This window comes from Bombus vancouverensis, chromosome 1 (genome assembly GCF_051014615.1).
Source record: "Bombus vancouverensis nearcticus chromosome 1, iyBomVanc1_principal, whole genome shotgun sequence".
Lineage (NCBI taxonomy): Eukaryota > Metazoa > Arthropoda > Insecta > Hymenoptera > Apidae > Bombus > Bombus vancouverensis.
The window spans coordinates 18,576,036-18,603,377 of NC_134911.1; the positions used below are offsets into that span (position 1 = coordinate 18,576,036).

Consider the following 27,342-nt stretch of genomic DNA (forward strand, 5'->3'; position numbering starts at 1 on the left):
CGTCCACAGTCTTACAATAACTTGAGTTAGAAAACTGAGTGAAAAGAAGCTTAAGATCCTTAACGTGGAACGATCAATGTACCATAAACACCATTAACTCTCAGATTGTTCGTTCGCTCTTAAACCCACCAGATAACTCAGCAGACAACGCAGACGCGTTACTAAGACTCTCGCTACGACGTGTATCATCGTTTAGAATTTCAATTCGCGTTTACGTGGGCTGGCATGTGTTGAAGCTTTCCACGGGGAATTCGATTCGGCGTGGTCTCCAGTCGGAGTTATGCGTTTCATTATCATAGCGCGGCGTAATGCGTGTAAAAGAGGCGAGCACCGAGCGGATACTTAGTCGAGGCCGTGGCGCCAGTGGCACGCGTGAATTCCACAGGAACCGTACGGACTGATAAGCCGTAGCTTTATCGGAATTACGGAGGGAAACGTACACAAGAAGTAAATTGCCGGCGACTGGTTTATTGCGTCCGACCTTTTCAATGCGGACCTACACGAGGGAGTTGCATGAAGGAATAAAGATCGCCGGACTATGAATAGGCGAGCATTTCGAGCGCAGTTTACGAGTCAACTTCTTCCTTTGTCAACCTGCGCTCGCTTTCGTATCGTGCTCGCGACGAAATGGACCTATCCTCGATTTATTTTAGCAACTAGGCTTTAATAAACATGGATGTGCTATAAGGAGATAAAATTTCTTCAGTTTTATAGTCCCCGTATACGCTGTTAACTTTACGTGTGATACGAGCTTGTTACCAGAGTGAAGAAAATTCTTCACATTGTTAAAAGGGAACCTTTAAACCGTTGTGCTGTGACATAAACACAGCGGGTTATGGAAGCTATATAACGAAGAATGTGGAAATTGTTTTATTGTTGGTATTCGTAGCCTGCGAACATTGAGCAGTTTACTGCTACATATAACGTGACGTTATCAATCTCAGTCAGTATAGTCGATAGAACCAATATATCCTGGTAAGATTGTAAATCGAAGCTTTAAGTAGAGTTATTTATCGATGTAGGTCTACCAACAGTTGTATGGAGTCCTTTGAATCCCATGCTGCAAAAATCTGTCATTAGAAATGTATTTTATTAAATATGTATTTTATAAACGTTTGGATTAATAAAAATTAATCTGTCCTAAACTTGTCCTAATACTCAAAATATAACTACTTCACCCACTATATATCTTCTATCAATTATCTGCTGATTAACTAGTATTTTCCATTAGCATGTACATCTGATTTACATACCATTTAAACCCATCGAAGATTGTATACTTAACGTATCTCGTTAGACAATACTCTCTTATAAACAAATAAATTATCGACAAATCACATTAGCAAACAGATAGAAATTCTACCGCCTTCGTACTCCTTTATAGATAACAATAAAATATCTATTGCTTGTATCGTTTGAGAAAAAATCAACGCTTTCTCTCGTATTTTTTTTTTTTTTTTCACGCACGCTATTGATCCCACAAGAAAGAGCATAGCGCGCCGTTGCGTCGAATAAAAGCGGCATTCGAAGAGGTACAAAAGCAAGAGTCTTGATAGCAATACCAGAAATCAAAATAAACATCACGTTTTAGCCGCACCGATCTCGGTTACTTGACGCGAAATCGAAATCCTTTTAATGATACTGGCTACCGGGCGCTAGAATTGTAATTCCAACCAAGTGGCTCTATAGATAACAGCCTTATCGAACTTGTTGCATTCAGAAGTAGCGAGAAATAATCGCGATCTCGATGCGGCGGTACCGCCACCACCGGAACTTCCATTGTCCATGTAGAATCTGTGCGTTGAACTCTTTAAGAAACCAAAGAAAAATGGTGCTCTTAGTAAGACGCGAAATACCACACGGAGCGGTGGCTTATCTGCCACGTCGATCGTCGTTATCCGCACAAAAGGAAGCTGTGCGCGATCGGAAACGTACGACTCGCTTTGGTTCGCGAGTGCTGGCTATCGCCAGAGAGCTTCGAACTAGCCACGAGAACTATGGCCGGGGAAGCATACTACCACTGACCATTCCGGCTGGCCGGAAGAGGAAAAAACGCAGGCTCGTAGCCCGACGTCGCATAATGCGATGGCACACGTGTGCAGAGTGCTTAGGTGCACGCGCGTGCTACGTACGTGTGGGTTCACGCGTACGGAAGCACGCCTCTAGCCGTGCTAAATGAGGGCGAAGCTAATTAGATGGTCCCGCCGGTCGATCCCTTTTCCGTCGCACAATGCGATATAATAATTCGTTCCTCTTTAATTGGCACGGGCCAGCATCGGTATTCCGGCCGAAGAAATCGTAAAGAAAACCACGTGCATCGCCGCGGGAACAGCAGCGGATTTACATGCGAGGAAACCAGCGGGACGCTCGGGATAAACCACGGTTTTATTGTTCCGTGATTGGAATTAGTGGTATTAAAGTAAGCTAGGAGTTTGCGTTTTTAAAGCTACAGTCGTGCTTCCAAGCTTCACGCTCTGAGGATTAGAGTTATTAAGGCTCGAGAGTTTAACGTGTTATTTGTTGCTACTGATGCATACTGTGCGTCCATTCAATTATCGTACACGGATTCTAAATAGTAACGCTACATACCGTGTGTTGAGCTTTTGAGTTTGCGTGTTTCGATAGACTGATATACAGACACAAGTGAAGTAGTAAATAGCTTGTTAAAATAGACATTATTATTTGGAATGAATATCTTTCCGATGAAAAAAAGTGTAACTAGCGTGTAGCTATATTTTAGTAGATGTGAATGCACTAAGTTCGAATATTTGAGATATATATTTTTATTCGTGCACACGATAGTTGTAAGTGAGAAGCGATTTGAACGTGACGATTTAATTGTACATAAGGAGGAATTATTATTCTTATGGTGAATATTACACAGATATAAATTTAACTGGAAATCGAAGAGATAAATGCACGCACCAAGTGAACAATCAACTTTGAAATCTAAATTAGTAGTTTAATTGCAAAGAAAGAAATAAGAGACCAATCCAGTTTATATATTCCAACCATGCTATCCTTCGTAGAATTCGCAGGATTATTCTTAATTTTCTCGGATAAATCTCGAGAATTTTCTTTAATGTAACCCTCATACTCCAGCTCCATCAGTCAGCCATTTTCGTTCGTGCATACGCTCTTCAAATCCTGTAGACAATCCTCTTCCCCATTACCTTACCCTCCGATCAGCCTAACCGTAATCTTAAACCAAGAAACTGGATCTCGAAAGCAAAGCCAACGTCGCTATCCACTATACCGAAACAGGTTCGTCGTTTCTCAGCAACGTAAAGGTTCAAGTTCGAGCTCGACAAAATGGCCTCTATGTACGAAATTGTAGTATAAGCTAATTAAATGGATCGATATATTGTCCATCCATCTAGAATATCGTGTACGCGTGCGCGTTGATCCTCAGGAGAAAGAAAAGTATCTGGAAATGGTCTCTATCTTAACCGATTCGCTGTTTACGAGACTAAGCACGGAGGGTTTATTTAATCGACGATTCTCGAAGATTTTGCAGAAATAAATTGGGGGAGCACCGCGTCCATTTAATTGAACTCGATAGTCTTAATGCGCGATGGAACCGGTACGGAACGTGTAAGCGTCTCGATGGCATCGAGCTCGCTCGATGTTCTGTACGCACGGTCGCCTGAATTTATTGCAATCGTTACGTGGGAATAATATAGCCTAGAAAAATCTGTAAGCGGCAATACAGGATGAGCGATAACGATAACGGCCGGGTTATTATATCGGTCGAAAGTTGCGCAGCAAACTGGTCTTCCAGCGAACGTAGTATTATGGGCCGGGGCATTGAAACATGCTGCGGAATGAATATTTATCGGTAAATTGTAGGTACACTTGTACAGGGAGAAGAGCATGTTTGGATACAAAGGAGACGCGGGGAAGGAACAAAGTGCGTTGTTAGTTGCTCGACGAGGTTGTCTTTTTGAAGAATTCCGCGAAGAATGCGAGCGTTCCATCCCTTGGGGTGTAGATTTAAAATTATGTATTTAGTTGGGACAGTTTATCGTGCTCCTGTAGGCTGTATGATAATTTTATTTCATTTCAGGCCTCCGAAGGGTCTATAAATTAATACTTTCCGTTGCGACGAGTCGTTTATAGAAAATTTTGTAATTGATAAAAGATACTTAAATTCTGTCGTACGTGCGTGTATGTAAAATAAAGATACACGTGGTCTTATGGCGTGAGATAACGCTGTTAATAGAGTCACACTTGGAAAAATGTATTAAACTGTCGAAAAAGTTTCGTTCGTTTTATGAGGAAATAATAGACACACAACGTTTTTTGTTTTATATTATTTTGTCGAATTACGTACGATGTTCTGTTGAAATAAACACTGCGACATTTCACAGACTTGGTTTCACGTTTGTATAAAAGTGCACTGCTGTAAAAAACACGTTTGCGAAAGAAAGATACTTTTCGGACAACCTAATATACATAATCTATTCGGTATATTGAAGAGCGATTCGCCAATCAGGAGTTTTATTTTTCTGCATATATAATGATATGCAGGAATGTTGTGTAGTTATAACTTATAATATACTTAAGTTTTCTATTTTCACAACCGTAAGCAATCTATGAACGTATTCTCGATGTCGTGGAAAAAATTCAAGTTGCTGTTTCATCGAGGTACTTAAAAACTCTCACAATCACCATTACCAGTAATGTCATACTCATACTCAAATACTTCGTATATGTCGTGAAATAGAAAATTCGTCGAAAATAGAATTTTACCCTTCAAATTAAATTAAAAGACTTTTTTGTTAACAAAAATACTAGAGTCGAAAATTGTCGACGTCTAAAAATGAATAAAACTCGCCTAAAAAGCAAACTTTTTACCTTTGTGCTAACGACATAGCTTAAATCTTTTTCACAAACTTCATTTTAAATGGAGACAAGCAAATCTTAATCCATCTTAGAGCATGTTCAACAAAAAAGCTATCTACGATGGTGAAGAACTTGGGTTAATCTCAATTTTTTACTACCTGAACAAAAATGAGAATGCAAGTGCGAGAAGCATCGTGGCGCAGAAAGATCGCAATCTTGATAAGAAGCGACGCATAGACTCGTTCGGAGAAGAAAGAGAACGCGAACACACGAGAACACGAGGCGGGATAATTAAATTAAACTTCACCGAAGCGAGCAGGTTATCTTCTTATTGGCGTTGAACTTCCTTTGCGGTAACGCGGATCCAGACTGGAAAGCCATCAACATTATAATCCGACCTGATGCGTAGCAAATAAATCACTTCGAGCACGAAAATCCCTCGAGATTATAATCCCCATTACGATTTTTAATAAAACGCTGTATTTGTGCGTCTTTCCCATCCCATTTAACAAAAGAAAAAAGAACAAGAAAAGAAAAAGAAAAATTCCAACGTGACGTGAATCAAATAAATTTCGAAAAGGAAAATCGTCCAAGATTATAATTTCCCTTCCACCTTTTGGAAAAACGCAAGATTTATCGTTCTCCTCTCATTTAATAGAAAAGAAAGAAAAGAGAAAAAATGATAAATGAAAAAGGAAGGAGAAGAAATAAGGAAGGTAGGAACGATGCAAGCAATTCGAACGAGGAGCATCACGCAATGGTAGAAACAGAAAAAGATAAGATTTTCACGACAGCCGTTTTACCACACGCACATAGCTTACATGAACGGGATTCTGGATTCGAGTAAATCGCGGGATGCTCCCGGTTTAATAGGAACCGATGGTCGTAATACCTGTGGGTACCGGCGCTGAGTACCAGACAGGTACCGCGGGCCACGCGGCCCATTAAGTACGCGCTCGTGTAGTCGCACGTGCACTCGACAAGGAGCGGGGCCACTTAAGCCGCCTGTGAGTAAGTACGTAAAAGTGCAGGAAACGCTGGCTCGTGATGTTGTACCAAGACTCGAAGAATCTTGGCCCTGCTCGGAGAACCAGCTGGCCAAGTTCTCGAATCTTTCAGCATCAAAATACGATACGGAGGTGTCGTTGTTGACTGACAGAAATCGAATGTCTCTCGATCGTCGATTAAAATTGTCGAATTTTTAACCATCGAATGAAACGGATTGCTCGTTGAAAATACGATGGCCTGATATTGCCAGAAGACCATTCAGGTTGCGTGTTAGAATTAGTTGGCAATATTTGCTCGTTATTGGCCTTCGCATTTTTCTCTTTCGTAGAATTCGAAATAGCGAAAGAGAGGTTGGTTGGCAATGTAATAGTCAAATATTGAAGTTCATTCGGCTTGTGTTTCAGGGCTAGCTAGAGATATTTGCTCGTTATTGGCCTTTACAGCTTTCTCTTTCGTGCGATTCGAAATGATAGAAGGAATTATGCGTCTATAAATATGTTTTAATCGTCGGTCGAAATTATCGAATTATTAACCTCGAAACACAAGGAAGGTCCGTTGAGAATGCAATAATCGAACACTGCCAGAAGTCCGCTCAGCTTGCGTGTTAGGGTTAGGTAGAAATATTTGCTTGTTATTGGCCTTCATAGTTTTCTCTTTCGTGGAATTCGAAATGGTAGAAGAGACTGGAAGTGGCTGGCGAGTGAGACGAAGCGTGTTGCAGGTCGTTCGTGCCTTGGAGCTTGCTGGTTGCTGGAAATCGGCCGGGAATTGCGTGTTCGTGGCTAGGCAACCTCGCCAGGTGACGTGCAGTTATCGTAGATCGCGGAAAGATTTCCAGTAGTCGCGATATAATTACGACTGCATACTGGGCGCGAACGATTCGCGTGCACTCATTAACATCGCGTAACCGTCGTGTAGGAATAGGCGCGGTCAACCATTACAACGATGATTTAAAGTAATTCGCGCGGAAGAAACGCGGAGAATGTACCGGCATTTCGTGTCAAGTCGCGGTTAGTCGCGAGAGAAAGAGGCGTTCTCTTTGGTGGAACGCGAGATCGACTGGGTGGTTTCGATCGGTTGCTGGGAATATCGGTCACTGATTTGAGATTTACATTTAACATTTATTTATAAAACTTTCATGTTTAATAGTTTAATGCTTAGGCGGTAAATGTTAGGGTCGAGCATATGTACTTAGGTATCATGGATTGATTGAAAATATAGAATTCATTCTCTGCATATAATAATTCTATTTATTGAAGAATGTAAATACTTTACGTTTTAAATAATTTCAACCGTTAAATAAGAATTATTTAAATAGAGAATTATTGCTTATTTATACAATGTATGTTGTAAAATAGCGTTACGATCTTAAGGGAGCAATTTACGTATATATGCTAATCTCAGCTGAATATACAAAAATTTATTCTTAAGCCGTTTTTTAAACTTCTAGGAAAGATTGTAAAGTTATAGATATAATTTGTATTCTTGTGAGATCTTCTGAATAATCTCGCTATTTCGTAGTAACGCGAAGTAACTAGATTGAAAAATATTGTTGTGTTTACCAGCAGCGCATTTATAAATATTTCCTTCAACAACAACGTAGAAACGCAATATATCAAAAAGACAGAAATACCTTTTCGTAAACTTGTTCCTAAGATAACGGCGGTCGTGTTTCAAATATTTTCGAGATATTGAAAAATTTTCGTAACATGCTTAATATTGACATACGCGTGTTACATATTCATTTTAAGTTGACATTTTAAATTGACTTGCGATAATATCCCCCGATGCCAGGCGATTGATATATTACTGAAAGGCGACATCACCATTAGCATTTGACTCGATAATATTTCTTATAATTGCCATTACTATCGGACCGGTTTATATTATTATTCGACCGGATCACCGGATACATGAAATTATGGCAACCCTCGTTGATCCAGCCGTGTCAGGAACAACTTCCAAGCTAAAGCTGAGAAAGTTGATCAATTAAACTTAGTTGGCGATCGTCAAGAGTACTTTCCGAGATCGTCAAGAATAATCTAATTTTAACTATTACGATTAAGATTGTCTATTATTTATCGATATGGAGTGTATGAATTATGTTCATTCATATACCATAAATTTTTCTGCAAACTTATATTGGAGAATTTATAATTTATATAACTGAAATTATCTTTATTACGAGACATAAATGTATCTCAAATACATTTGCACTTTAATTTTTAGTCTGCAATTAAACGATGCTTACGTTCAAAAGAACATAAATCAAAGATTAATATGTGACTCTTTAACGCAGTTATGGTACGCGAAACACAAATTATCAAGATGTACGTATCTCGAATAATTCGCCACTGAATTATTTATACAGACACAAATGTAACCACCGATACGGTACGCGTAATCTCCGCGTTTGCAAACCTACTGTGCAAATATTCTCGCATATTCTCCTAATATCTCTGCTAATTTAAATGTCCTCATAATGTTGTCATCGAGTAAAATACGTGCATGGAATACAAAATAAACATTTTCGGAAGTTTCCCCAATAATTGATACAAATTCAATCACTTTTTTACCTTCAGCCAATTTCGTCATTAAAATAACAAACAACAAGATGAAATACTTGTGATTAATCGTTACGAAAATCTAACAGACGTTTCAACAAACTCTAACAACAATATGGCTAACTAACTAAGTAGCGTCTTGACTTAAACGAATGAAACCGTCAGTGACGATAAATCGTAATTAGTACGTGCCGTATTTTTGTTTGTTTGCAGGAAATTTAAAAGTGAAAAATTGCAGAGAATGCGCGTGATATACAAAAATGTATAAAGTATCCTAAAATATAGTGGTTTCTATAACAACCGGGGTTCTACTCGTTTAATCATATTCTGAAAAATATGAATTCGCATGAAAGCCGGCAGTCTGGTAATTACCAACTGTCAGAATCGCTATATCTGTATTAAGCGAATATTCCGTTCAATTTGAAATGCGAATGCTCGCCAGGGAAGCAAAGGAGCGCACGCACGTATTTCACCTGCCATCTTTACGCCGCACGATCCTACCACGGACACGCGTACCATTTGGAAGACGCGCAGTCGCGGGAAGACAGCGAGACAGTCGAGCTGACAGGTAGGCAGATTTAAGGTTCTTCTTCGTTGGACGAGAAGCTCGCGTGTCACGCCGCGAAGTCGTCTCGTAGGAGTCTGGACGGAACTCGAGAATACACTCACTCGCCACGGAACGAAACAGGCCAAAGAGGAGATACTGGTAATTAGGAGGTAATTAATCGCGTAATTAATGGACCGTTACACGCATGGCGACACTCGGGAATCGCGTACCACCCTACGCTTAGGTATCGAGTGTCGATTCCACCGGCGAATGCTCGAAGCGGATACATCGTGGAATAGTACACGTGCATGCGGATGTTGAGAAAAAACGGGAAACATACGGGGGCGGAGGAGTTATTCGTTGCTGAAGACCCTGGATCGAATGTCTGATTTCTTAGCAGAGAGAATTGTTGTTTTCGAAGCCTGCGTTGAAGTATGTTGTCTTTGAAGGCTGAATTATGCGGAAGTAATGCGTGTTGGGAGTCTCAAATGTCGCAATGATTGAGCGTGAAATAGGCGAAATGGTTGCTGAAACATCAAATAGCCAGAAGGTTCACGCATTTTGGAAATTCAAAATTACGAAACTATGCATTGAACGATGATACTGATCGACGAATTAATTCATCGATGCAATGCGATTTACATACCTGTGTCAGATTAAAATAACTCAGGTGATCCGGTCTGTAAGAAATTATATTAATTTTGAATGATTCTACGAGTGGTATACAAATGTTTAAATTTCTGAAATAAATAAATACACGAATGCGTACAAGATTATCATAAATACTTCATAGAGTGAATAGAAATATAAAATATATGTAAATAGAATATAAGCCTTTTAGTTAGTTACTAAATAATTTTTCACGTGACAAATTAATCTATAAGACTCAATGATATTTGTCATAATTTTCTCTATAATTGTTGCTATTAACTCGTCACATCGGCATTCTCTTGTCTAATCAATGTTTTTCTAATCTCCCGTTCAGTTCTGAGAAATGCAAAATTTTAACTAATATGCAAGACTTGTATATTGCACGCAACATTCCATAAAGTTTCGTTATTAGCTTCTATAATCTTATTACATTGCAATTTGCTCGACTTTTCTCGATAAATTAGCAGCGATTCATTTAGTTCCGTAAAATTAAAAATTTCCTCAGGAAATTTGCTTTAAGGAAAGCAAAAAGTTCCCTTAAATAAGTGCTATCGACTTTCTCTATCGTAGTATATAAAAATTCTCGTAACTAACTAGTTTTCCCATATTTTATATCAGAGCTATATATCTCGTTTCGTAGAATCAAAAATTCCATCAAATAATTATATATCCCATGTTATTCATACTGTCAACTTTCATTATCTTATCAGATGAAAAATTTCCTAATGAGACTATTTTTTCTCGATACGTTATCAGTCTCGCATCCAATTACGTCGAACTATGATGCATTTCCTCGAGGATCGTGCGCTAGGTGAAAATCTGTCGTTTCGATAACAAGTAGAATAAGAGATCGGACAAGCGGAAAAAGGAAGAGAAGGGCGATATCTGCTAGCGACGACAGTCTCGTTCCCAGGCACCGATCGAGTGGAAGATTTACGCGCGTACCTTCTCCGGATCGTCGCGGCTGATCGATAGATCGTGACGGCGTTCTTGCGTCCTCCGCTTCGCTTAGTTGCCAGGCTGCGTGGGCCTCGACTGCACACCATCACGCATAAACACGTGCGCCTCTTTTCCTAACTTATGCTTTATCGTGCTGGTTGACTGTTGGCTATCAGGATACGTATCACTGTACGTACACGCGTAGTTTATACGCGGACGTGTGTTTTCCCAGCTTGGGCACACGCCTGCTTACAGATAACCAAAAGATACACGAACGTGTGTTAATTTCACCGGACACAGATTTGTCTCGCGTTTTCGATAACGCTAGATTATCCGTTGTGGTAGACGAGGTCTTGTATCGCGAGTCGGATGTGCAGAGTTTACGTTAATGAATTTCTAGTGAACGAATAGGGGGTTGCAAACTCTGGAAATTGTAGTTTCTTCTCGTTTTGTTTTTAAAATGAGGAATTATTTTGTTGTAATTTTACCTTTCATCACTCGTGAAATGGAAACTTTACTTGGCGTGGTTTAAAATCTTTTAAGTATTAAAATATTTCCGTAACATAAACGTTCATATCGTTTCAGCTTTTCTTGGAATAAACCAGTTATAACCAGTTTTCCTTATTTTTGACACGCGCACACTACGTTGCAATGTAATATAATATATTATCTTCATCGCATGTTATGCATTTATTTAAAATACAGGACTTGAAAGCCGAAATTCAACTAAAATACAGATACTTCCGCCAGTAACTTGGAAATATCTTATTCAGTCCAGTTACGCAAAGTAAATCAGAGAAATGTAAACGCGCCACGTAACTACTGAATAGCGTATTTGTGGCAAGGAACCAGCATAATCCAGCGAACAAGAACGACTAGAATCATGAGCAGGGAGAATCGAATTATTCCAGTGACTAAAGAAACGGGATTTTTCTCTGCTTAAACCGAGCACGATGCATTATCTAAGCTTCATACCCGGTTCTGTCCAATCGTTTGCATTAGTATCCCTTTCGCCCTTTAATGTCGTTCCGCCTTCTTCCGTCATAAACAGACGTTGCTTTGTATTATCATAAATTTCTCCCTAACGAGGAGCTCGATCGTGGCCTGAAACGATCGGAAACGACGATCCAACAGTCTCCTCGAAACTAAACGCTGATTCGATGAACGACGATCTGCCTTCTCGTTTAAATATCGCGATCGCCGAAGAGAAAGGTATTTACAAGTGTTTCGTATAGCGTTCTAATGGAATCGTTTTTGGTTTATTGATAGTAATTGACGGGCTGAATTGTTAGGTTGATTTATAGGTGGACTCGGGCTATTTCGTTTCGACATAGATTTATTTAATTGCGTTACATATCAGGATGAAAGATGGCTAATGTTGTCAAGATAAGTTAATGCGCGTAAATTCGTACCAGCTAAAAATCTTGTGGAAGATTAATTGCTTATATAAATTTTCGTGGTAATACGATCAAAATATTAATTTCCTATATTTATTGTATAAGTTTTAGTTTATGGAAACTTAGGTTTTATAACCAACGATGATTGGACTAGATTTTTAATAAAATATATTTTTAAGATCGAGAAAGATTCGCGAAATATTCACGGAAGTGCGGTCATCTGGTGAAATTAATTTTCCTCGGCAGGTTGCAACTTCTGTAATACAAACTTCGCAACATTTGATAACCAAACACGATTAGTTAAGTTACGTGTGTAATTCTAAGAAAATGTTTTAAGAGCTATCAACGACCCTTCAACGACTAACGCAAACAACTTTACCGAACAAGTTTCTCGATTCGCTCGGCAATTAAACGCCGAGTCACGCATCATCACTCATCAAAATGGTTCAAGAAAGAATCGTTGAACGATCCGTCATAAAATCGTTTTCCGATCGAATGTGTTATTAATTATCCGTTGAAACGAGCAAACCTGGTGGCCGGATAATGGTAGAAAAAGGGAAAAGAGAAGAAAGATTGGATGATCGAAGGAACGCGGCTCGATTTTTGGTACGACAGCCGCTTAAATAATTTCCGGCTAGCATGTTGGTACTAGAGGTGGATACAGCGCTCGTGGAGCAGCAGCTAATGATGATCGATGATGTTCTCACTAGAACATAGCCGCGCTCCGCCTAGACGAGACGCGAACGAGGCTGAGAGCTCGCCGGAACACGGCACTACTCGGAAGAAATGCTTTATTGAATTGTCGAAGACAAGCACCGATGCCAGACATCTGCTCGTTCGAGCCGACAGAAGACGTATGTGTGTCGTCAAAGCGGTAAAATCATCGATCCGTGATTTCTTCGGGTTCCTCCTTTTGTTAGCCGGCTGATTAATCGAAGATGTATTTAAATGAAAGACATCAGTGCCGCTTAGACCGTGCACGTTACGTTACTCGCCCCGTTCTCTCCTTTTTCTTCTGCCTTCGCCTGTATGCTGTTTCTTCGGATTTCGCTGATGATGTTTGAATAGGCTTGGAATGCGTCGATCGACTATTTCCTTTCGTCTGATCAAAAAAAGGGAAGAAATCGTAGTCGTAAATTGATCTCGTAGATCGAACGCTTTCCTTTAAGAGCGAAGTCGCGATTGAAACTTCGTGATGAAGACAGCTAGACTCGTCAACGTTAAATGAGTACTCAGGGACGTGGTTTTCTTTAAACTGGTTGCCATAACTTCGAGCGTAAAAAGTTCGCTGCACTTGAAAGATATGGTGTCTATTAAGCTCGTTTGGTTTTTCTTTCGACAAAGAATTATTATCCATGTCAGTGTTTTTCGTGCTTGTAATGTTGGCTGTTTTAGAGATTAGTTAGTTAGAAAAAGATACAGATATGGTCATAGATCGTTTGAGATTCGTAATTATATTTTTGTATAGACTCAAAGCCATCGTTCGAACTTTAAACAACATTTTATTAGAATTCAGATAGATTTATATTTTAACGAATTCGTTATTTTCCGAACGAGAATCAAATTTCCAACGTTAGAACGAATAGATTTCCATGGATTTTATACTTTGATGCTTCGTTCGTATCATTCACGTTGAAATGGAATCTCAGGTATTACAAGATGATGTTAACACTCGAAAACAATGTAATTACATGGAAATAAAGTTTCATCGTACGTATATGATGGCAGTTTATTTCGTCTTCTTAGACTAGTTCGTATTGTTGCGCTTACGAAGCCACTCATAAGCTGTGTTTTATACGTACGAATGAATCGATAACGGAAACAAAAACGATGTGAATCAAACGAATTCCATTTAGTTTTTTAAAATAATAATTGTCGCATATAGTTATACATCGGTACCGTTATACGCATTTATATTTTATCGATCGCGAAAGATATTTCTACTTAATATATTTGTACGTACTATTTGCTCAGTTTTTAAGTATTCAGAATAAGAATTGCGATAGAAAAACCGTGATAACGTAATTGAGGACCTGAAAAATTAAGTACCGATGTTATCGTAAAACGTTTGATTAATCGATCCCGGACATCCCACGGACTGTTCGCGATACGGTGGAGATTTTACGGTCGAGGCAGGACGAAGTGGCAATATTCATAGTGCAGCTAAATAAATAACACTTGTGTACATTACGGAGTTTAGTCTTATTACGGGCTGGATGCATTTTAATATACGCCGCTATGCCGGATCCAGTGAACTTCCGCGGTGCCGATATTCCGAGATACTCTTCGATAGTTCTACATACCGGCTTTCTGAAATTAATTGCAAACAGTTCCGTGCTGTTTGCGCCGCGTAGATTAGCATGTACTTCTGTGTATCGATTTCAAATACAGGGTGTGCAAGAAAGCAGCCATTAATTCTACCGCGATAACATGGCGGGTTAAATTTTAAATTGCCGGTTCGCGTATGAACGGCGCACGAATGAATCACTAGCCTGGCGATTAAAACCGAAGCGAGACCGTTTAGACCGAGCATCCGTGTCCGTCGGTGGATTACCGACTTCCTTAGAAAGTAGAAGAAAACGTTGATAACACCGTGCGATACGAATCTTGATCCGCGATATCCACTGGGTGATCTTTGTGGAAATTCTCGGCCCGATCACCAGAATTGCTTCGTTGTTCTCGCTTTTTAGAAAACGTTATTATTTTATAAAAATGAGGTACTAAGTGAAAACGAAAAATGTTAGGAAGTCGTATCCAGCGTTAATCCTCAAACCAAATACTGTATTTTATGGCTTAGTTTCATTTTTACGATACGCCGCTTTATCAGCTAGTTCTTCTCTATTTTACGTTCTTCTGTTAATGGATCTGTGTTTTAAAGAAAATGTAGCTTCCATTTTAGTTTCAATCTTACAAATTTTTAATACAAAGCGTCGTACCGATTAAACGTTAAAAGATAGACGAGAGTCTTGTGAACATTTACTCAGTGTTTCGCCTGTATTTTCTTTCACCAATCCTATTATTGGCTCAAAATGGATGATGCAGATATCATTTGCATCGTCTCAATAAATTGTTGACGATGAAGCTTCTTAAGATAACAGAAGCCTAAATCGCTATATTTTTTTAACTCGTATATTTTATGAAACACAGGGACATCCAGATTTTTGTTCAATAGCGTATAGAATTATTAAATTTCATAATTCTGAATAATTATAAGATGTTGTTGTACCTAAAATTGATAATACTCGAAAAAGTAGAATTATGTGCATCATTTTCTGAGAATTCTCTGAGCTCTGGCTTATACTTTTTCGGATCACCCTGTATAGAATATGCACGCTTCAGGTAGCCAGTGGCTTCGAACATTTAACTATAATTCCTATGATAATCTCGGCTATTATCGGGGCTCGTTTGAGTACTTTTTGCTCGACACGGGCTAGCCATACTCGCGTTACCCATGTGATGGCCTATCTCCACCTCTCAGTCTCGCGAAAAAAGACAAGGACAAATCGCAGAAAAAATTCCATAATCGCTCCATAATTTTTCACCGGCGACAGCGGTTTAAGGCCTGCACCATCCACTGACTCACCTCGATTATGCCCGCCGATTCTGCTGCCCGCCAGGCCAATTTCACGTATCTGAAACAAAAACAGAACGAATGTCAACGACTGCCGACTACTGTCAACGGTGCAAGGATAACGCGTCACTTGAGACTACGTACGATCCAGCGTAAGGTGCAATTAGCTCCGATCGTTGACATTTAAATACGCGAGGAAGTCTCAAGGAATCGTTCGAATGGTATTTTATTTTTATTTCTACACAGTTTAGGTATGCAATATCGCTGATATTGTTGATATTTTTATTGCCGCATTATTCCGTTATTTCTCGTTATCTTTCTAATTTCCTACAAAATTGAGCGTTTTTAATCAAACAATCTTCTATTGCATCGATTATTAATCATTAACTATTGTCTGTTATCTGATTACTTGCTTCATTCTTGTTTCAGTTTCATTACTTAACTACTCCATTGCTTCTACATTCATTTCTCCATAAAATTTCACAAAAAACAGTTTCCTTGTTCCTTCTAATTCTTTAATATAATTCTTTATAGTATTTCTCTAATTATCTAAACTACTGTGTAATATTGAACACAAAACGGAGAAGATGGAGATGAACTATATGTATATCGGTTTATCAGAAGAGTAACGGAAATATGAGAATTCAATTTTTCGATAAATCGGCTCCTCCTAGAAAATTGCTAATAACTCGTCCTTTAAATAACCCCAAGTAGACAACTTATCCATAAATCAGACAATGTAGCGTCTAATTGGTACTAAAATCTGCTTTCCATCGTCCTAACATCCTACAAATCAGCTTACGAACAAAATTAATTTCAAGTACTTCGACCGTCAGATAATCAACTTCCTGCGAATAGCCATACGCGCATAAACATATAAATACATATAAATACATCGTTAAACGCTTTACTATACCCATGTTACGAGACGAAACTGCGACATTGTTCAACATCGCTAAAGCCCTTAACACCGTAGAATAACCATTTTGAAAACAGCATCTCCTAAACGAGCCAAACCAACCATCCAGACACTTTATTCTCGCCAGCTTCTTCGAAGCGTTGAACGGCGGCAAAATCCTAATAATGGCATCGTCCGATCTGAAAAATCGTTCTCTCGGATACGTAGTACGCAACAGCAACGTATCACGCACGAGGCGCAGCGTTCAAAGTGTAGGAGCATAAACTCATAGCAATCATACGTGAACGCCCACGCTCGGCCACGGAGAGCTGACCGCTAGAGCAGCCGATGTTCATAATGCGTTCTCCCCTGTGTCCAGCCTCGGCACGACCATCTCTCCGTGCAGCACATGCGCTCTTTTCTTCCCTCCACCTTCCTTGCCAGTATTTTATTACGCTCGCAAGAGCACCTATGTATCGGCGATTTTAATCGGCCAGCTTCGCGGTATTACAATCAAGAACCGACGACGCAGATACGGCTCGCCACGGTAGATGCATGAATTTTAATGTTATTCCCCTTATTAACTCCCGATGTTACGCTTGCACCTATCTGCACGGTCTAAGTTGCTACGAAGAAAGTAGACTTCTATTTGATAGGTAGCGTTTCGGGTTTTTTGCAATAGTTTGACTATTGCTGTTTGACGGTGGTTGGAAACGTCGTGAAAATTTTCTACGTTTTTCATCCGTTTGGTAAAACTGAGAGACACGAGGCAACTTTAGTAACTAGATTTATTAACCTACTATTTATATGTTCAGATGGTGTACACATAAATGACAATTTATATTTTCCTCCTTTGTCTTCGTCCTGCAGCTCGTATTTCTTTTAGCGTATTCAGCGTATGTTTTCGTGTTCTCGTCGCTTTGATAAACAATCTGAAATTTTGCTTTCGGATAGAACAATACAATGATCAGGTCTGGCGACATGCTGCAGCAGTAAATTAAACGAATCGAACAACTTATGTAACTGCTACATATGCTTGGTGGTATAACAATTTTCCTGATTTAACAATTTTCCTGTCATAATACGTGCATACATGACATATTCTACTCGTTGATACAGAAGTAGAAGACACGTGGTATATTGCAAGAGACTTGAACATCCCTGAAAGTATAAAAGCCTTTACAACTTTCCAAAATGCGACGCCTTGAAATAATGTTAATCGGGTCGTTTAAAAAATTCGACTCCGATTTCTCGCCCGATCTCGAGGAAACAAACTCGAACGTCTGCTGAGTCGATCTACTCAACGGCAGATGCTGCGCCCATAAAATCGAACGAGACGAGATCGACGGCTAAGTGGAAGGGTTACCAAAGGTTAATCATCCGTCGATAGTGTTACACCGTTAGGTAGAAATGTTATATTCAATTCTTCCGTCGCGGTCACTGAAACGAAATCGCGTTCAGAATTTGTCTCGTAGCTGGACGCTGTTCCGCGGACAGATATTTATGATCGAGTTGAGCGAAGCGAGACGCTTGAGAGGCTGTTGAATCGAATCAGAAAATTCAAATTACATCCATTGCAACGAAGCAGACACGCGTGGAAGGGCACGAACGATTTCTGCATTTTCATATCGCGTCTCTCGGTCCTGCTTTCTCGCCTGGCGCTCGTAGATTCTTGGCGCTGACGATCGACAATGGTATGCCGATGATGAGCGATATTGCTCGCTCGAGCGAGAAATCGTTCGGGTTTCCAGCGCACGACGACTTAGTGACTTTACGATATCAGCGTACAGAACGATGAAACTTACGAGATCGAGAAAATCCGGCTGTTCGAGCGCACTCGCGGAACAATCGCGTGCACGCCGTTGCAAGGTGACTTCAATGCGCTCGAAGAGATGCACGTTGCTTCCTGGAGTAATTGGAGCTTTCATGGTGATTTTGCGTGTTTATGGTTTTAGCTGGTAGATCGATTTAGACGTTCGCGATACCATCTGAATGTTTCAGGGAATTCGATAAATTTGAACTTTTATGAAACGATTCTTCTTTTAAATAATTTCAATATGCAGAGATAGTCCTTTTTTTTAGAAGATATTCATCTATAAATTAGTTTCGTGTAAATTTGGAAGAATAAATAAATAAGTAAATGAGTTTCGTTTGAGTTTAGTACTTGGAAATTTAGGAACGATGGATGGATTTAATTCTTCGTGAGTTATCACGTATTCCATAGAATCATCATGTATGCGATAAGAAATAACTCTTTTGTGAAAGAGCCTGTATTACACACTAAAAGAAAATGTATTAGACCATTGTATTCTCATAGGCATCGCAGACACATGTATATGTGTGTAAATCTTCAAACTGTGTATACATTTTTTAAATAACAAAAATATTTGAACGTAATTTTCATACTTCTTACGCAGGTTATAATTAGCATATATGCTAATAGAAATATCTTCGTTTCATATAATTTGATTAGAGAATGTTTAACGCTACTATTATAGACTCATACTAAATACTTTTTAGCTCTTATTCTGCATTTATCCTGTGCCATTATTTGATCTTAATCGCAAGATCTTCATTTTTTAAAATAATAAGCATATTTGAACTCGACTTGAAAGTTCTTCTAATTACACCCTACGTTATATCAGATGAAATATCCACGCTTCATAAAATTTTATTAGGAAATGTTTAATACTGTCATTATGAATGGTTAAAAGTACATAGTACTCCTACCAAACATTTTCTATCTCTTAAGTTATATTTACTCTGTATCGTTATTTGATTAGAATCTCAAGCAACGAGTTGCAACGGACACTTTGCAATTTTATTAAATTACTTACTGATTAACCCGTTGAAGGTAACAATTTACTAATATAAATTCCTTTGAATTGGAAAATAAAAATACATCAGATATATGAAATTAATATTGATATTACTTGATAATATTTACTCCATAAATACTTATCAAATAATGTTAATCTTCGATCAAGGTACATACTCTTTCGCTTTTTATGAATGTAAATTTTCATATACTACTACTACTTTTTCAAACGTTGGATAATTCGTTAGTAGCGTTTCCCTCAAAAACAATGTTAACTTCCCAATAACTAAATTCAAACTCGTGAAGATGGCTCATATTTCTATTTCTATTCATATTTATCGTACAGCTGTACAAAGAATGTATTGAAAATCTTCCACTACTATTATATTTCAGACTAAGTATACAGCAAATAAAGTAATATAAATCGACATTGGATTTTATACTCTGTTACATAATTAGATCCTTTTGCAGGCAATTGGTATATCAAAATACAATCCACACGAAGAAACTGAAACATTCAAATGGATATTTCATATCTTACAACCTGATACATTCTACGATCCCTTCAATGTTCTTGCAACAATAACTATCTCTCTTCCCTGGAAAACGCATTTGCATTTAGAATTACTCCAACAGGAACCATTAATTCATTTCCCCTTTCTCTCGACGCATGCATCAATATCTCAATCCCCAGTGTCTACAAACGAGCCGTACGGATTAAACCGAAGCCGAGCATAATTGAGACATCGGTATCCGCATAGTCCGTAAATTTTCGCGGTTCCGTTGACCAATGCATTATGCATAACGCCAATTCGATTGGCCGTATTCGCGTTCAGAGAAAGTACCGGCGTCCGCCCTGTTACTTATTCACCACGTGTAAAGTAGTAAATTAGACGCAACACTTGTTTCGAATTATCCGGCTTGTAACACGCCTTCTACCATAAGGATCGCCGATCGTTCCGCGTCGACTCACGTTGAAATATCGTTCTCATGGTGCGCTTATTTTAATTTTAGCCAACGATTCTCAGTCGTTTTGATCGCAGGCAAATGGAAGGACAGAGAGGAAGAAGGGAAGTAGCGGGCGCGTCAAATATCGACACGCTTGCTGGAACGTGGGGTAATCGGGAAACGTGTCGAGGGTGATTGAAAATTTGTGTCCAGTGAAAAGTCGTGCTATACTGGCCATAGCGTAGCGCAGACACTGTACGATTGGTTTTATGTAGGACACTTTGTGTCGGATGTTGCGACAATTTAACTTCACTCGTTTCGCTCGAAAAAGATTTGTGTACAACGCACTGTACGAAATAATTTTCCACTTGGAAATTTCATAGCTATTTTTCATCGAAGAATGAAACAGGAAGAAGGTTGAAAAATCGTACTGACGATAATTAAAATACGATTGACGATAACATCAGGAAGTATCAGATTGTTAGTATATTGTTGGTGTATACGAAACGTTTCTTTGAAGTTTGAATTTGGCGCGTCAATATGTATATTAAATTTTGTTCTATCGTTGATTCCCAACCATATTTAAAGTACGAGAAATTTATTGTAAATCGCGTATATTTAATGTTAAGAAGATTCATGACAAAAATATGAAACTTTACGTCTGTGACTTTGATGGATAAACAGAATATTTGTGTGATCTTCTATGAGAATTTAAATTTTGGAAAAACGCTATGAAGGTTTCTGGAAGCACGAATTTGACATTTGAGCAGCATTAATGATATTTCCTATTTTACTTAAACAATCTTTTAATATATCGATTAATTTAGAAATGTCGGATGTTCTCTCAATTTGTTTGAACGTTAACAAATTTTCATGTCGCTTCTTGCGTCTTAGTTCGATCGTGTACTTCTTGAAAAGTGAAAGGAACGGATATTACAACATTTCGAAATTATTATATTATGACAAAAGAAAGAATTTTACTTTGCTATCTCGCGAATATTTTTTGTCACATTCGTTTTAAAGCCTCTTTTACGTGTTTCGTTCTCCCTTTCTTTCATAACTAATTGTAAGATTTAAAGAATGTTGATAAGTAGGTACTACTACTTCCTTTAAAGATTTCACGTGGTAAATGCACAAGAGATCATTATAGTAATTACTAGGCTTACGGATAATAATATATATTAAAGTTGTACGGTGGAATAGAGTTTACATAAGTATTTCATAAGTTTGTGTTAATAGCTTCTATCCTCTTACTGCTATTTTCTCTTGGTAAAAGTTGAGTTATCCGTAAAAATTCATTTTATGTTTATCTTTATTTCTCAAATACAGTGAAATAAATTTTCCTAAACTTTATTTCGAGATCGAATCAAATTAAAATGACTCAAATATATCAGCCTATTAATCTCTTGAATGTAATCGCTTACTATTATATGTTTGTATATTTATGAAAAATTTAATAATGTCAAAATACATCCAAAATGCATCCAAGAGAATATAAAATATCCAAAGAGTAGTACTTGTTATGATATTTAGAATTTCTGTGTGGTATGCATATCTTTAACCCTGATAATTTTGACGTTATTTATCGCAAAACTAAATTATTATTTCAACAATATCCTATAGGCAATCGCGTGCCGTAAATAATTTTCCTGTAACTCTATCAATTTTCATAAAATCGTATTGCGAAATCCAATTGTTTCTTTCAGAAACAGAACAGAACAGAACAGCAGAAACAAAGAGGTTCAATAGGTTTGACAGATTGAAACTCTTCGTATTTCTGATATTGTGATAAAGATTAACTTTAAAACGATTATCACGAAAGCGATTGGGAAAACAAGATTCTCTGTATTTTCTGTTTAACGGTGTATTTACGATAACTATGAAAATATTGTTAACATCACCAAGTCATGCATATCGCATAAAGAATATACGAGTCTATCACGTAACGCTAGAAAGGGTAAAGACAGGCTACTATTATCCACAGAATCGTGTAAATTAAACCCGCCACCAGCATCACCACCTTCCACTCTAACATCCTGTCCCGGTTTTCTCACCCGACACCTCAACGTTCACAAGGAAGTCCCGCAGGGGATCGCACCGACGCGGAAACAATAAATGCAGGTTTATTTATTAACGTGTGCAAGCTCTCGGATCCATGGAATTTTTAATGGGCGATTCGCAAGGCGTACTACGACCACTTCGCTTTCGTTTTCATCGAGATAGATGTTTATCGGCAGTCGGATTAGATTACCGCCTATAAAGTGTCGGGATCAGCGTGGAAGTAAGGCGCAACGAGTTGGAACAATTGGAGCAAAATGAGGGATCGTTGCGCGAGAAAATGTATGCCGGGTTCACGAGAGAAAGACGGGAAAACAAATTGTCGCTATAGTTCTTAACTATCCTACCTTCATTAGTTTGTAAACTGAGAAAACTTGGTTTAATATTGTAGTGGTATGTTAGCCAGAAAGAACGTGTGAGACGATCGAAAGTTTCTGTGTTAATGTTACGCAATTCGACAGACAAACGAGTATGTCGCTCTTAAATATGAAAGTAAATTGTCAATTTTCTTAATCTTCGTTTAGATTTAATACTAGAGGGCAGGTCGATGGACAAGAGGATCATTTTGAAAGATGATCAGAAAATTCCATTGATCGAACGTTTGTGTCTCTGTATTAGCTCGGATGTGACAGGTTCTACCGTAATATCTTTTCTAGCGAATTATGAACTTATTGTCCGTTTCTATTATCTCCGATTGCTTGGTATGATTATCGTCAGCTGTTTGAAGGGAAAACCGATATAAAATAAATCAAAATATCTTTTTCCGATTATACGTATATAAAAATTCCTTTGCGCCCATTATTCGCGATGATTAAACTTCGACGTTCCAAAGATCCTCTCGCTTTCGTTTAAAAAATAAAGTTAGAAGAATCTAGAGCTAGGGCGACGAAACGCAGTGCAGACAGTTGATTGTAAAATCGCGAGAGACAGAGAAGGAACAGAAATAGGAATAACAACGAAGCAAGGCTTGAGTACATATGCCGGGACCGATCGATCTACGAGGCCTTTTAACGAGAAGAAACGTAAGTCAACGACAGAGCACAGCATGCATATTGCACTGCGCGCCTTAGTTGGACTTTATGGGAACGCTCGCAGGCCGGAAGAAAATCCCCGGTTCGGTTTTTCATGCGTTGATAAAACGAGAAGTAAAGAGGGATCGCGAGCGTGGTAATAGAAACGATCGAGACCGTAAATCCTCGTTTGAGGGAGAAAGGGAGGCGAGGGATGATTGACTGACCGACGGTACTCCTGGTGCAATCACGCCGGACGGCCCCATGGAACGAGAGGCTACCGTTAAAGGGAAATTTTTCACGTCGATCGTATGATTGTTCCTGTTGCTCCTGGCTTTGTGGAGTATGGAATGCACGAAAGAGATTGCCGCCTGAATCCCCAGTTTCTCCATCGCATTGTATTTGACGAGTTTTGTGGCTCGTGATTGTTATTGGATTGCAGGAAATGGTTTAAAGGAGGAAGAACACGGTTACGTAAAAGTAATTAAAATGTGAATGATGGGTTTTATAAAATTAGCTCTCGTTTTTTTCCCTTTTTCTTTTTGTTTTTTCTGTTGCGATTGAATGAAACGTTGCATCGAACGAGGATATAGCATGGATTGGTGAATCAATGAATTTTATACAAAGATTTATATTTTCCTGTTTTTTAAAAATAATCATTTCTAATCGTATCTAGAATATAGAAATTATCTTCTATTTCTAACAGTTTTATTATTACAGAGGAAAGATAAATTGCGAATAAGAAATCGTCGAATTCTTTTTGGAAGACCTCCTCGCGAACCAAGAAAATAATAATTAACCGTCTCGCTCAAAGCGCACTGCCTTATACAAAGCTAATTCTCATAGCGATTAACCTACAGTTCGAACGTTGTCATACAGCAATATGCAAATAAATCTGCACCGTTCATAAAGTCGTCAGAGGAAAATTAAACGTTAAATCGAATTTCCAACTATTCCCATCAAACGATCAATTCGCAGAATCCCGTACGCGTCAACGAAAATCGAGCGATCTCTGATCTGATTTTGATTTCAAGCCGATCGACCAAGACAATTAATACCCGAATCACGTTACACGTCTCACAATTAAATTTGGTCCCGCGATAAATGACCGGAATCGGCGGAAGAACCGGTCGGCGACTCGTCTCTCACCATTGCGTCGCGTTCAGCTCGCGGTCCAAGGATTCCACCCTGGATTGAGTCGGTGATGTAGACGATTTCAGTTTGTTAAAGAGACCCTGGAGGTGAAAAAACGACGAGTCTGGAGAGTCCCGCGGTAGGCGTCCGCGTCGCGTATTTGGCGCGCGGCCGACGCGTAAAAACGGAAGTGGTCCGGTTTCGTGATTCCAGACGGCAGCACACGGCAGAAAAAGGACTTGAGCCGCGGCAGCCAGGTGTCACATTCCATTGGTCGGTCTACCTGGTCTGAAATCCATTTTGGTCGGCCGTCAGCTTCCCTGACGATTATTGGCCAGAATAAATTAAGTCGCTTCTCCTTCCCTCCATCTATATCTTGCTCTCTTCCTCTTTCCTCCTCGTTCTCTCTTCGTGACGACTCGAAATCGCGGAATGCCACACCGTGTAATTACCAATTTAAGTTTTTCTCCCTGCTGTCCCGAGACTTGCGAATCGCTTTCGAATGTATGCATAGGTATCGTTCATTTGAATTATATATATTATTAAACCGTTTCGCCTCTGCGGCGCGGCGTCAAAACTCTTGGCGGAATCGTTCGTGACGAAGGTGAAACGAGCGGTCGTTTTGTAGACTACAACTTCCTTTTATGGAAGAACGAGTCTGGTTTGTAGAGCATATTAGCGAGGTAGTATCCGTGAGAATGTCTTTTGTTGGCTGGAGAATGAAGATGTTGCTTATGAGTGGTTCGAGAATTAACAGATTAATTTTTGCTGTTAGAAAAAAAGAAAGGTTTCTTACGTATATATAAATATTATGCGTCTTTTTAACTGTAACGTTTAATTGATTGTGATTTATTATGTACAATAGATGAGAGTTTCATTTGTATATATTAGAAAGTGAGAATTACATTCTATTTATGTTTTTATAATAAGTGGACGATCCTATAATTTTCTAATGAGAACTAATTAAATTGCGAACTTTAGTTCGCCTTTTCATAGTGATGGAAACTTTTTCCCCTCCGCTAAACAAACCACGTGGGTATGTTTCGTCTTAACGACACAGTATCATTACAAATATCATTGAATCGAAAAATATTATATATATTCCTATTTAGTTTAATGAACTACACGTTTTTTTATTTTTAATTGAACTACGCATAAAAAAGAAAACGATTTTCCATCAATCGTAACTCTGCACGAGGTATAACAGCTTTCCATTTTGACATTTCTTTACTTTCCTGCTTTTCGCTGTATAAATTGGGAGCAATGAAAAATATTAATCGTTTTAATCTATTAAATTTCCCACGATTTACGTGCATACAATATACAAATCTTCCATTTGCCGACGATAGACTCACTTTTTAAGAAAATAATCTATTGAATTTAAATAATTGATATCTTTACACGCTAGTTTGATGCAAATTTAAAGAAAAAGATCAGGTACGTATCTGCTGCCTATCGAACTACTTTTCATTCACAAACTTCAAAACCTGCTCTTTGTGAAAGTGACGAAACACTCGCGTCAATGTCGCTGGTAAATCCGTTAGAAATGGCGAACGTGGACGTGGCTTCGTTAGTGTTCGTTTAACTTCAACGAGATTACGTAAATTGATCCCATTAAGGGTTACATCGTAGTTTGAAAGTGGAAACTAGCAATCTAAGGACTTATAGATGCATTATATAAAGAAGTATAAAGATGAAATTCGAATATTTGGCACTCAGGTATTGGTTAGCTTTCTTTAACCGTAAAGGAAAAATTTTTAACTGTTGCAAGGTTGTTAGTTTCCTCTTCATTCAACTCAGATATAGAATTTGCAAAGTATTAGGTTGGCAACTAAGTGATTGCGGATTTTGACAATAAGTGGTATTGATAAAATCCGCAATCATTTACTTGTCAACTAATTCAAAACATTACGTTCGAAAAGAATGAAAATATAAAATATGAAAATTAGAAATACAATTTAAATTAAATAAGAGAATGCGTACGGAAGAATGAAAATTACCTTGAATTCAAATCATTCGAGGGTATCTTAGATTATCAAACCACTAAATATTTTGGATTTGTTCCATGATAACAGTTGAATGGCATACTTATTTATGCAATATTCGCGTGACATCACCTGCAAGGTACTATTAAAGCCATAATCGAATCCTGAAAAACCATAAATATGTACTCGTCTATTAAATACTATTATATGATAATGTTACTAGTCCAGGTTATCAATAACGCTACAATAATATTCTAAAATTTACCTTCAAAATGTAAGTTACTTCAAACGTCAGGAAACCTGAATTTTCTCGTTTTAAAATTTCGATTCAAACATTTTGCTTCCAAACATCGTTCATCGTCATACTTTATCAAACCACAGTAGACAAATCATTTTCCTATATTATTCCAACTGTTTCACTGAAAATTACACGTAAGAATTTCCAGTACCTATATGTTTCGTCAGCATATCAAAGCGAGGCTGGAAAGAGGCTAAGCAGCTCTTTCTTCACGGGTAATTTACGCGTTAATGAAATCGAGGCATGGAACACGGATGAATAGTACAGTTGCCAACACCTGGTTCGAAGTTACTTCTATCGAGTTCCTCGTCGCTTAGTGGCAAATAAACATCCACCTGGTGAACGTCGTACAAAGTCGAAATTGCGTTCCTTCAGGCCTTTTCCGATGTAGGCCAACATGCAAATTCGTCCAGGCCGTTTTCCTAAGTCACGCAAAGACCTATCTAACCGTCGGCATCATACGCTTTTTACGAGACACATTTCGCGACATAGAGGCGTCTTTGTTTTCACTGATGATCATAGAAGGCAAATTTACTGATTCATGTACAGTGGACTTGTGAAACGGGTGATTAATTATTGGATTAACAATTTCTGTGATTTTCATATTTGTGAGAATACATTGAATATAGACATTGTTGAAATTAAGAACAATTTCGTTGTTCGTAATGGTA

The 27,342-nt window shown here is 38.5% G+C and overlaps 2 protein-coding genes across 3 annotated transcripts in view; one reads left to right on the forward strand and one right to left on the reverse strand.

The window, feature by feature from the left end:
* The window catches only part of LOC117153527 (protein cortex), a 249,984-nt gene that overhangs the window by 96,804 nt on the left and 125,838 nt on the right, over positions 1-27,342 (forward strand). The gene's annotated exons all lie outside the window — the stretch shown is intronic.
* Positions 1-27,342, reverse strand: part of LOC143303220 (uncharacterized) — a 137,278-nt gene that overhangs the window by 5,704 nt on the left and 104,232 nt on the right. The window contains exon 3 of one of the 2 annotated variants that reach the window (XM_076621977.1): positions 15,535-15,583. In XM_076621977.1, coding sequence (XP_076478092.1) covers positions 15,535-15,583 — 49 coding nt within the window. Of the gene's footprint in view, positions 1-14,584; positions 15,584-27,342 lie in introns of those variants that run through there. The other variant, XM_076621971.1, reaches the window with a different exon arrangement.